This window comes from Zingiber officinale, chromosome 8B, assembly GCF_018446385.1.
Source record: "Zingiber officinale cultivar Zhangliang chromosome 8B, Zo_v1.1, whole genome shotgun sequence".
NCBI lineage: Eukaryota > Viridiplantae > Streptophyta > Magnoliopsida > Zingiberales > Zingiberaceae > Zingiber > Zingiber officinale.
The window spans coordinates 12,645,758-12,657,937 of NC_056001.1; the positions used below are offsets into that span (position 1 = coordinate 12,645,758).

Genomic DNA, 12,180 nt, shown 5'->3' on the forward strand with positions numbered 1-12,180 from the left:
ATTTTTTAATCTCAGTTTTCTAGAAGAAACCAAACGTAAAGAAAAAAAATCAGCAATTTTTTAACACCATTAAACGATAAGACACTGTTTTTTAAAAAATAAAACAAAGCCTTCCCCAGTTTTATTATCTACCCCAAAATAAAAATGTTTTTCTTCATTTTGCAAGTGTGAAAAACGCATCTTTTTCTACTGCAGTTTTGAACGCAACTCCGCTTTTGTGCAAAAAAGATCGATTTTTACCCATTGGTAATGGGGCATGGCAAATATAAAAGTAACGAAGTTCTCTGTGATTAAACAGCTTCAACAATGCAAGTTTACATAAATAACATTCAGTTATAGAACAGCACATGTCGCTGTCCTACAAGAAAAATAGGGACTTCATGGTGTGTTGCATCTTCCCTGGAATGCCATGCGAGCCTAGAAACAAGACTTACGACAGCAGTCAAGCAACTTCTGGGCTTTACCGTCATAATTCTCAGTCGAAGATGGATCTCTCTCTTTCCATTTCTCTAGAATACTGGCAATTCTCTTTCCCTGAGAGAAGGTTAAGGACAACATGATACAAACGTGAAATTATGGATATAGCAAAATGACAAGAAGCATAAATTAAAACAATCAATGATGAAAAGAAATCTTGTTATTTCGAATATTCTTACTAAGATAAATACTATCTAGTCATTTTTCTCTTTGGTGTTATTTTGCCGAAAAGGATACACTAGCGATGACAAATTCCTTTCCTTCATCACCACCAAAATCATCGCTGGCGTGACTATCAATGTCATTCACGATTAGAAAATGTTTGTCCAATAGAAGCAGTGTTAACCTATGCAGGTCCAGTGAGCCATCGTCATTTCCCTCAGTTAGGCACAACACCCTTTGCAAGATAGACCATAATGCACTTCGAGCGGTAGAATCAATAGAAACAAAGGGTAAAGCATCAAGTAGACCCTGAAGAAATTGAAAGTCTGGCAGGAAACATTCAGCGTAAGTTGATCTGATATAATAATAATGCTTCTCAAACAATACCACCAAAGAGCAGCATACCATTAGCGATGGATAGGACCAAATTACGTTGATCAACCAAGATATTTGCAAGTATGACAACAGCCGAAGCACATAGGCTATCAACCTGTATTTAGTTTAAGTGTAACGTAATTTTCATTTTTAATGATACCCATCACACGCCACAGAATGGACATGTAAAGTAAGGTATACAAAGAAAGAAGATGCACGATGAGCAATATCAACTGAATTATAAGATACAACAGAATAATGTCTTCAAGCATCATGCATACCTCAATCTTATGAGACAGCTTAACCACTTCACAAGCAAGGTGGAAAATGTGATTATTGGAAGTTATCAAATCAAAACAATTATCTGCTGTTGAAAGTGCTTCAACTACTTGAAGAACTAGATCAAAAACAGCCAACCTGAGATAGTTACAGAAAAATATGCATTTTCACATTTGTAGTAAAAGAATATCGTAGCTTCAGAAACTGCGACAGACAAAAGCAAATCATGCACAATTTCTTTGAAGGATTTGAAAACAAAGCAATTGGCAAACATAAAAGGCAGTTCAACGTACCTTTCCAATTTGTTCTCCTTTAACTGGTTGAACTCAGATTCTAATAGACTCAAAACAAGATTTGGTAAACCAAACTTCACCAAAGGCTGAAGAAGAACAGCCTCCACTTCTTCATGTTGAATTATGGTCAGCAAAAACTCAATGCTCTGTCATCAGTGAATCAGGGCATTAAAAGGGCAAGTAACAAGAGGAAATATATCACCAGAAAAGTTTAATGAAATACTAGTTTGGTTAATTTAACTGATGGCAAAGAGATGAAACAGAATAAGCACAACAAATAACAACATAGATCTGCTGACAGAGTAAGGCGTGGACTACAGTACATATATGCATCTCTATTAATTGCTGAGATCATGATCCAAATGAAAGAGAATTCTTATATCAGCATAATGCCCCATCTACACATGGGGTATACCGAATCTAGAAATAAGATGTCTTCCAAAAATACTATGATCTTGTAAAAGCAATTGGTAAGTATTTTGTATCAATTCTAACGGCCTGCCATGATTTGTAATGTTAAGCAAAAGCCATAGACCCAACTAAACAATTTTCCCATTCCATTTCGACTCAGAAAGAATTTTTTTAAAAAACAAAACATTATCTGGGTAAATTGACCGTCTAATATACCCAGATTTGATGAAAAAAAAAGAATTTTTATCATTCTCAAAAAATACAACAATCGCCCACACTAATCACATATTATAGTGACCGGAGGCACAATTAATTCATATGAAAGAGTATAAGTACTTAAAATTTCAAGCCAAAGATTAGCCAAATCTAGTGGCATTCTGTTGGTGATCTATACATTGGCATTATGGCATATTAGACCTTTTCCAGAAGAGTCATGTTCAGTGTATTCCCAATAATCCACAGTATCCTTAGAAGAATTTGATCGTGTAGCAAAGCTTCAGCCCAGGTGACAGAACTACTACTCTGGAGACTCACTGACAATAGCCTGCACAGACACCAATGTGAAAAAAAATAGTAATTTAAAAATGTTTTAGGTTTATGACTAATTATTTCTTTCTTTACTTAGAAAGTAGAGACCTCGTAGCATAAGCAAGACTTAATAGGTTCAGTTTCGCAGTACTAAGAGGAAAATTGAGACTAGTTAGGATTAATGTAAAGTAAATTCATGTTTATTTAATAATTTTAGATATATTGGATTGTAACAGAGAAGCTGGACGACACAAATAGAGTGTCTGGTGTTTCTAATGAAAGATTGACTTCCTTTGTGTATTAGAGTGAAAGAAGCAATTCACAAACATTTTTAGTATGAGCTGCTCTTGATAAATATAACAGTTGGATAATTAAGAAAAATATGCAAAAATTAATGCTGAGATCCATCTAATTAGATAGATATGTGGAGTTGTCAGGAAGGAGAACATAATGATATTACTTTTTTAAGAATAGGTGACCACCATAGATATGCAGAGAAAATAGACAAACAAATATAGATAGTCAAAGTTGAATCAAGATTACTGCAATAAAAAACTATCGACATATAAGGTATTAACCATAACCATGTTATTAGTAAAGACTTCGCACAAAGCTAAATCTCCAAGAAAGACCCATATAGTTGAACAAAATTGTAAAGATTTAACACTACTTGTAGTAGCTAGTAATGATGTGATCAATTGTAGCAAAAGGTGATTATGCTCTAGTAATGATGTGATCAATTGTAGCAAAAGGTGATTATGCTCAAACCTCCCCGCGAGATTATGTGAAGGAAGGTAAATAACGGGATTAGCTTATAGTCATGTTGTGGTCAAGACCATTATAAGAGTGGATCATTATTAGCACTAATATATTTTCACCACAATTTTTGTAACATGCATACAAATTTTTGAACTACAATGGTAAATGATCTTTCAGAGACCCCTAATCTCCATGTTAAGTGTGCATCGACCTAAAATAAGACTACAGATAACAACTTCCAAATATATGTATGGCAAATTAAGGCAACACCTGAATGTCTCTGAAAGGCAGACAGAATCATCTTGAAACAACTGATCAACAATTATTTGGATCAAACCATTTGTAGATACTATTGTAGAGCTTAGATTTTTGTGGCAGGCTAAGTTCCCAATGATTCCCAAGCAAATTTCCTGGAGAAAATTATACATGTGCAGCATTTTATTTCAGATCTTGTCGAATAGCATAATGAACAAAAATTCAAACAAATAGAATGAGAATCCCAACAATCTAGGGTTAACTATATGAATTTAATCCACCAGTTCCACTTGGAGTGTTTTCATTATCCATGCCTGTCTAGCCAGAACTCTACATCAAGCAAACTGATACTAAGTTATAGATCTTTCATATAATTTTTAATTATGTTAAGTAGAGTTTTCACTGGTCTCCCGTAACCTCTTTCACCTATATTCTTTATTGATTCATCTTATCTAACAACAGAATTTATTAGTTGTCAATTATTCAGGAAATTTTGTCAATTGAGCATCAAACGCAAAGCCCCATTTTCTACCTTTATTATTCTTTTATTACCAACATGATCTTCATGAGAACCATTTTATAACAACTTTATGAACCGAAATTCCTGTATAAAACATTGTACCAGTTGCATCAGAAGACTTCCAACACGAAGGGCCCATTTCTCTTAAAAAGCAGAAATGTCTTAAGCTCAGTGTCATTTTTAGAGCATTGATACTTTATAATCTATGAATAAACTAACAAGTGGTGTAGATACAGTAATGCCTTAGATAAGAATTCCAACAGCATAGAATAGTGACTGTTTGGCACAAATGCCATAGTCATATTCATACATCATTAAGTGATAGATAATTATCATTTGCCTTACTTTTAATATAAATAATGGCAAATGTGATTAATTGGATTCAAATTCACAAGTATACCTAATTTTTTTTGAATGAATTATCCTCCATAGCTTTATGCCTTGAAATTGAAGGTTATTTTTTAAAGGCAAAGTATAATTACAATGGGCAAATCTATTTTTCAAAAATTGTCACATACATCGCATGTCAATATGCAAACAAAAAGCCTAAATGAAAATCACTCTGGTTTATTAGCCCTTGCATATTTAGGTCATCAAAATTATCTTGGAGATTATCGCTGAAGAATCATTTTAGCATACCTAACTCAAGAGTGATGATGAGTCAACTAGGGAAGCACAAGGAAAAAAACTAAAAGGTAAAAATATTAAACTATAAGTGAGAAATATATTTAAGCAAATAATTTTATAATATAAAAAGATGTGGGAAGAGCACAGCATATGAGATGAGGTGGAGCACAAAATCCTATCCCCCAGCCTATTTGTAGGTTTCTGCTTTTGAATTCCCCAACTTATCCCTATCACAAAATGTAGATGGGAGAGAGGAGTGGGGAGGGGTGACATTGTCATCAATTGTCATCCCTAAGGACCTTCTAATAGTTCAATAAAAATAATAACTGAAGATATCCAAGTCTAGGATTAAACATATGATAAACATAATAAGATGTCATATTTTGCCGATAGAATATGTAGCTTCTGTAGCCATCTCTTAGTCTTCTCACCTTCAATTTTTCGAGTTCTCCACTACAGCATGTTTCTAATGTAGGTTAGCAAGGTTATTTAAAAGTTACAAGCCATTTATCATAGAATCCCTCAAATTCTTTCCTGTTTTAATAAAAAATAAAAGTATGTTATCTTGAATTAATAAAAGAGAAAGCCTCATAGCTCATAAGTCTGGCTAATTTGGGGCCTAGGGAGTGCCAACAAATATTTGGCTCAAACCATGATGATGGAATTCATCAAGCAGCAAAAATAAAACTAATTATTCACTTTCTGAGCTAGCATGAAGCATTTGAACTATGAGTTTCAACACAGTAGATGCTTAACTTTGCTAGATAAATTTGCAGTGTTATTAAGATATATAAAATTCTATCTGATTAAAATGATGACTTATCTGTTTCTAGGAATAGGAAGGTTTCCGGCAAAAGTTTATGGAAGCATTTTTTTCAAGTGTTAATATCACAAAGGTCCATGTAGGATACATTGACCATAATAGACCAAGACATGTCTTGCTGCGCTTATAAATTTCTGTGGTGTGTCAGCTTAGTATGCATGATAGGATAAAGAAACATGCATCTTCAGAAGCCCAGATTTTCACAAAAAAAAAAAACTTTGTAAAATTTGATGAATACACAATAATGAATTAACTGATGCTTCTGAAACATCATTTAAAGATGTAACATGTAAAGTTTAACAGCAGCAGCATATTACCTTCAGCCGGAAAGAACGTGATGCATGCAGACTGGTAACAAGCACTTCAAGTATTAGATTTTGCACCTGAATTTTGTTTCACAACCAGATCAACAATGATAGTCTTTTTCACTAATTAATAATGTCTAAAAAAAAGGACAGCACGGTGCATGAAGCTTCCGCCATGCGGGGTCCCGGCTAAGGATCCATTGTACGCAGCCTTACCCTGCTTTTTGCAAGAGGTTATTTCCAGGATTCGAATCCGTGACCTTTTGGTCACATCGCAAAAACGTTACCATTGCGCCAAGGCTCCCCTTCACTAATTAATAATGTCTAAACTATCAAAATATGCTGCACATTTGAATTAGAACTGTAAAGATGTACGGAAGACAAAAAGCAGACCAAGCAGCTCTAATATGGTATAGATAGTTTAGTACTAGAAAACAACCAAACAGTGTCGACAAATAGAACCAAACTGTGACAACCTTCAGGACCAGAGTATCAATTCCTGAGTAAGTTTTCAACTTTTACTCTGCTTATGTCGCAGCTAATAGCTTGAGTTTAAAGAAAGGGATTTAAACTTCCAAATAATACATACCATTAGTTCAGCATGTGATTCGGTAGCTGCAAGATCCCATAGGATACAGCCACAGTCTTCCTGTGGTTCTCTTGTATCTTCGGTTGAGGGTTTCCTATCATCTAACTCAACATTGCTTTCTCCTTTACCAAGATTTTTTTGCATATCAGAGTCTGAGCCAGATGTAGTCTCATCAATGATATGTTCATGAACCTTCATACAGTTTTGATGGTTTTTATTTGAGATGCCATAAAGAAGATTTTCAAAGAATGATTATCATTCCTAGATTCTTTCTATGATGAATTATATTTCTAAAAAAAATCCCCAAACATATTTTTCAGCCATTGAACCAAATACCTGCCACCTTAGATTGCTTTTCTACATTCGAGTCATATGGTAGAAGTTGTCTTATAAGAAAGATGATATAGCTAGGATCAACTGTTGTTGTTGCGTCTAATATCTGCAAAAGAAAAAGGTGAAACAACCATTGAGGTTTAAACTTTCAATAAGATGCTATCATAGTAAAAAGCTTCAGATGCAAAGAATCATCATCACTATTATGTTGTGTTAGTCCCAACTATTTAGGGTTAGATACATGCATCTTATTCCTGCATTGAACTTTATGGAAGGTTATACCTCTTCATTCGGATGTTTTAAATCATTTTCAATTAGTGTTAGAGTTTTCAAATGCAGATAATGGAAAACAACTCTAACTAGAAAGTTCAGATTCCAGATAGACAAACTCTCATGTTTTAGATCATGGACTTCATTTTTAAAAATAAAAAAAAATGTTGCATGAGGATATGGCACTGGCGTATTGCATCATGCCAATCTATATCAGGCCCAAAAAAAGTTATTAGAATGTGTCATTGTGTGGAAATGGAGTGCTCTCCAGTAATGGTGGTTGTCAGATTGTCACACTTTAAAATCCAGATGTATCAAGCATTCCAGTCTAAGATCTAGAACAATCTTTGGTCCCTCGTGGGGTGCCTGACCTCCTCCTGATTTACCTGCATGTATCTTGCCGTGGGATGGGCCGCTTGGGGTGAGCAATATCAACTTTTGCTCCAATAGAGCAATCTTTGGTCTCTCAAGCCATTGTAATTTCAACTATAATTCATTCCACTTGTGTAACTATAAATTTTATAACTCGCCTATGAACATATTATCCTATCTTAACTTATTTATCTCATTTTTTTCATCATTTGAGCTACAACCAAGTGCTCTAAATTTTGGAGGGGAATAACTTTCCTAATAATCACATGTATTCATCTTAGCATTATCATCGTTGCTATATGAAAATTATTATACTGGCCGCCACTATGCGTGAAAAAAAAAACGCCCTTTTCCTGCCCATATCAGCCTGTCCCAAGGCCAAGCTACGGCACGAGGTTACCCAAACAATGATAATCTTGATTGAAAACGTAAAACAAAGATAAGGCGAAACAACTTCATCCCTTTGCTGACTAATTACCTCAGAGTCGGGGTGAGGAGCAAGGGGAAGATGCGAGGGGGCATTAGCGTCGGCTTCAACCGCCTCCTCCTTCTCTTCGTCCGCATCATCTTCTGCTTCCTCTGCATCATCTTCACTTCGTCTTGCCGTATCTCCTAGTCCTAGTCCTTCCTGCTCTGGGACGGGAGCCATTTGTTGCCGAGGGAACCTCGGAGGCAAAGGGTTTGAGCAGAGCAAACTTTTCTTTTGCGTAAGCCATGGACTTTGAGAATATAAATATATACCCTTAAATTTCAATAACCAATTTTTATGAGGTGCTTGGTTAGATATGATATGAGAGGGGGAAATGAAAAAGGATAAAAAAATAATGTTTGTTTTGGAGAATTAGGGGAAAATTCTCGATTTGGTTTCAAATCATTTGATTGTTTCCTGATTCAGTCCTAAATTTTATTTGTGACCTGATTTAGTCCCATTTTTTTTGAATTTTATACTCATTTGATCTTTCCGTCAACTAGTAGTTAAAATTAACGGAATAATCGAATCAATCCAAAGAAAAGCCCAAAATAAAAGTCGTAACGGCTCTTCAGAGGAATTGATTCTCCTCTTCAAATCGTCATCTTCAGAGCTGCCTCTCACCGTCCAAGAGTCTGCTCACGCCGCCATACAATTTATCACCTCAATCCAGCAATCCTCCTCCACACTCCTCCACAAACTCAAGGTAAGACTTTTATTTGCTACTCGTTTGTTTTCAATTCGATTTTTCAATCTTTAGGATTTATATTCATTAGTTATTTGAAAATTCCAAGTGGGAGAATGAGAATTGGAAAATTTCAAAAGCAACTAAGTGACTTTTCTATTTATGTTAGTTTTTTTGTTTATTTATTTATTTTTATATGAATGACTTTTCAATATCTCATTCTTCACAATTTGTACAGTGCCCTGGGTACGATGAAATCCTTATATTTCGATGCCAACATTCTTCGCAATTGACTAATTGGTTTGTTAACTTCAATGTCTTTACTTTATTATGCAGCTAATTGTTTGTATGTATTTTGTCAATTTTATTTCCCTTCTTAGGGAAATGATTTTAAATAGTCTAATAATCTATTAATTATTAAATTCTCAACTATCTGTCTAATAATCTATTAATTGTTAAATTCTCAACTATCTTTTCATAGGTGATTATTGTGACTGAGTCGATATCTAATGGCCAGAAGTAATTTCTCAATAAAAGATATTCTAAATTATGGTAATTTATTATTATTATTAACTATCGTGCCAAAAAAAATTATGATGCATTCTTTTTGATATTCTAATGTCATTTTTTTGTTTTTAGGATTAATTGGAGAACCAGATCTCTTTACAATTAAAATTTATTACAATGAAAGATTCAAATCTCTTGAAAAACACAATGAATACATTGGTGGGAGTTTTGAATATTTTGATTATGTTAATCTTGATAAACTAGGAATGATTGAAATGTGGGGATTTATGGAGGAGCTTGGATTCAAAGACAAAAAAATCTTTTAGATTTTGGCATAAAGTCGGAAGTACTAATAATGAACGTAGATATTTGGAAAATGATTCGGATGTGTTAAATCTTAGAAAGTATATTATGATAAACTATGAGGTTGAAGTATATATTGAACACTTAGATGGTCGAAATGATGAAGCTGAAGATGAAAATATCAATAATTTTGATGCATTTCCTAGCAATGATATAGAAGGTAAATTGCTTTTCTCACCCTCTCTGACAGCTCACCCCCCTCTCTCTCCTCTATTAAATGACCTTTTCACCCCTCCTTCTTTAAATAACAAATTTTTTTTCTTCTAATTTTATTTACTTCTTTAATTTTCTTTCAATTTTATTTACTTCTTTAGTTTTATTTTTTTAATAAATTTTGTTTATTATTTTTCATCAAATTTTTTTATTTTTTATCCATATTTTACTTTTAAATTTTTTATAAATAATAACCCCTAAAATCTACTATCAAAAAAATAAAAAATTACAAGAGATCGAATCCTGTATTCCAATATCACCTGTTCTTGTTCCCACTCGTCGCCTCAGCCCACTATCGGTGGCACCGTCGGAGGCCCTCGGTTGCCGCCTTGATTAAAATTATATCCTAGGGAGAAGGTGAACGTAGTAAGGTCGCTTCGGCGCGATCAGCGCCAAAATTTGGTCGAATCTGAGCAGACTTTCCTTCACCGTCGATCTGAGTCTCTGCTCAGATTCGGTCGAATACCGATGTTGATCGTGTCGATGGCGATCCCCCTGGGTTCACTTTCCCCCTAGGGTATAGTTCTGGTCGAGACGACGACCAGAGGTCACCGGTAGTGGACTGGAGGCGACGAGTAGAACACGGAGACAGAGAAAATTAGGGACATAGAATCCGATCTCAAATTACAAATATGATATTCTTACCGAGAAAATATTTAATAAAAAACAAAAAAAATGGAATAAAAAAATAGTATAAAGGTAAATAATATGATGGAGCTGGAAGAGAGTGTGTGGAATGTGAAAATATATAATTAAAAAATAAATAAAATATTTAAAAATTATACTATTTTTTTTAATATTAAATAAATATTATTTACCATGGTAAATATATAATAAAAAATTATTTAAAAGAATAAAATTGATAAAAAAAAAATTGATTAAAAAATAAAATCGTTAAAAAAAATTTGATAAAAAAACTGATTAAAAAGAAATAAAAATTTGAAGAAAAAAAACGTGGAGTGAATAAGGGGGTATAAAGGTCAAAATATGGGTGGGGCCAGGAGGTGAGGGTGTCAGAGAAGGGGGGAAAAGCAGGTCTCTATAGAATCCATGAAAGGAAAAATGGTTGTCCGTGAGGATGATAGTGAGGCGGATATTTATGCAGACAATGATGGTTTGAACAGTCTTCATGATTCTGATGAGGATGAAGTTAAAAATTATCCATTGTTTGATCCAAAGAAGGATTTTGAAAACCTAGAGTTGAAGCTTGGTTTAGTTTTTAACTCAAAAAAAGAAGCAAAATTCACAATTGAAAGTCATTGTATTAGACAAGGAAGACCTGTGAAGTTTGTAAAAAAATGATAATATCCAGCTTTGGGCTAATTACAATGATGATAATTGCTGCTAGATGATCCATTTTGCAAAGATGACTAATGATAACTGTTAGCAAGTAATAAATTTTAATGGATGTCACAGTCATTGTGTTCGGGATTTTAAAAACAAGTGTGTCAACTCAACGTTGTTGGGAAAGACTTTTGCTAAAGAATTCAGCACAAATCCTAAATTGGGACACTTGGAGTTTAGGGAAGAGATCTTTACCAACCCGCAATCAGATTTTTCAAGGAAGACCACCTACATGGCTAAGAGAAAGGTGCTGAAATTAGTGCAAGGTTCTGTCGAGCAACAATTTCAGCAAATAAGGAAGTATTGTGCTGAATTGAAAAGATCTGACGCCGGGGCTACTATAGTTTTGAAGTTGACGGAGGACGATGAAGGTCCAAGGTTTCAGAGATTATATGTTTGTTTTTTAGTGTGTAAGCAAGGATTTAAAAATTCTTGTCAGCGTATCATTGGTGTTGATGGATGCTTCTTAAAGGTAGAACATGGTGGGCAATTGTTATCGGTCGTAGGGCTAGATCCGAATAATAACATATTTCCAATATGTTACGCAATGGTTGAGCGTGGAACAAAAGATAGTTGGACATGGTTTCTTCACCTCTTAGATGAAGACATTGGTGTTTGCAATGATCCACATACCTGGGCATTTATGTCAGATAAGCAAAAAGGTTTGATTCTTGCACTTGAATCTTTGTTTCCTGATGTTGAACATAGATTTTGTGTAAGACATTTAGAGATCAATATGAAATGTGATGGATTCAAGAGTATAGCGGTTAAGATTGCCTTTTGGGTTGCGACAAAGGCGACAAGAATTGAAGAGTTTCGAGTGCCCATGGTTGAGTTAAAAGACATTGATGCAAAAGCGTATGGATGGCTAATGAACAAACCTGAAAGCCAGTGGTCTAAGGCATATTTCATCACCACTTCTAAATCAGATTCTTGTTGAACAACATGTGCGAAAGTTTTAATAGTTTTATATTAGATGCTAGGGAGAAGCCAATAATTGAGATGTTTGAGATAATACGAAATCTTTTGATGGGCAGATTTCAAAAAAATAGAGAGAGGGCTGAGAAATGGAAAGGTCGAATTTGTTCAAAGATCAGAGATGTGCTAGCAAAGATCTATGTGGAGGCTATTATGTATTCCCCCATGAAATCAGATGAAATGTACTACCAGATAACAAGGTCAGATGATAGATGTGATCAGCATTCGGTTGATCTGTCCAGC

General features: G+C 34.4%; 2 protein-coding genes across 3 annotated transcripts; one reads left to right on the plus strand and one right to left on the minus strand.

Moving 5' to 3' along the window:
• Window positions 1–266: 266 nt before the first annotated feature.
• On the minus strand, window positions 267–8,097 carry LOC122015099 (protein SAAL1-like). 2 transcript variants are annotated; one of them, XM_042571784.1, is made up of 11 exons: window positions 7,857–8,097; window positions 6,740–6,842; window positions 6,404–6,555; window positions 5,827–5,892; window positions 3,555–3,694; window positions 2,415–2,541; window positions 1,587–1,732; window positions 1,296–1,431; window positions 1,045–1,129; window positions 715–965; window positions 267–534 (listed from the first exon to the last, which is right to left on the minus strand). In XM_042571784.1, the coding sequence occupies exons 1-11, from the start codon at window positions 8,025–8,027 to the stop codon at window positions 418–420; spliced, it is 1,494 nt and encodes a 497-aa protein (XP_042427718.1). In that variant the 5' UTR covers window positions 8,028–8,097; the 3' UTR covers window positions 267–417. The 2 variants fall into 2 exon arrangements, with proteins under 2 accessions (XP_042427718.1, XP_042427719.1); XM_042571785.1 differs by having other exon boundaries at window positions 6,404–6,595; window positions 7,857–7,884.
• A 2,580-nt stretch (window positions 8,098–10,677) lies between these two features.
• On the plus strand, window positions 10,678–11,899 carry LOC122013518. Its single transcript, XM_042569789.1, has 2 exons — window positions 10,678–10,901; window positions 11,032–11,899. Exons 1-2 carry the CDS (start codon window positions 10,678–10,680, stop codon window positions 11,897–11,899), a joined length of 1,092 nt encoding a protein of 363 aa, XP_042425723.1.
• The last annotated feature ends 281 nt before the right edge of the window (window positions 11,900–12,180 follow it).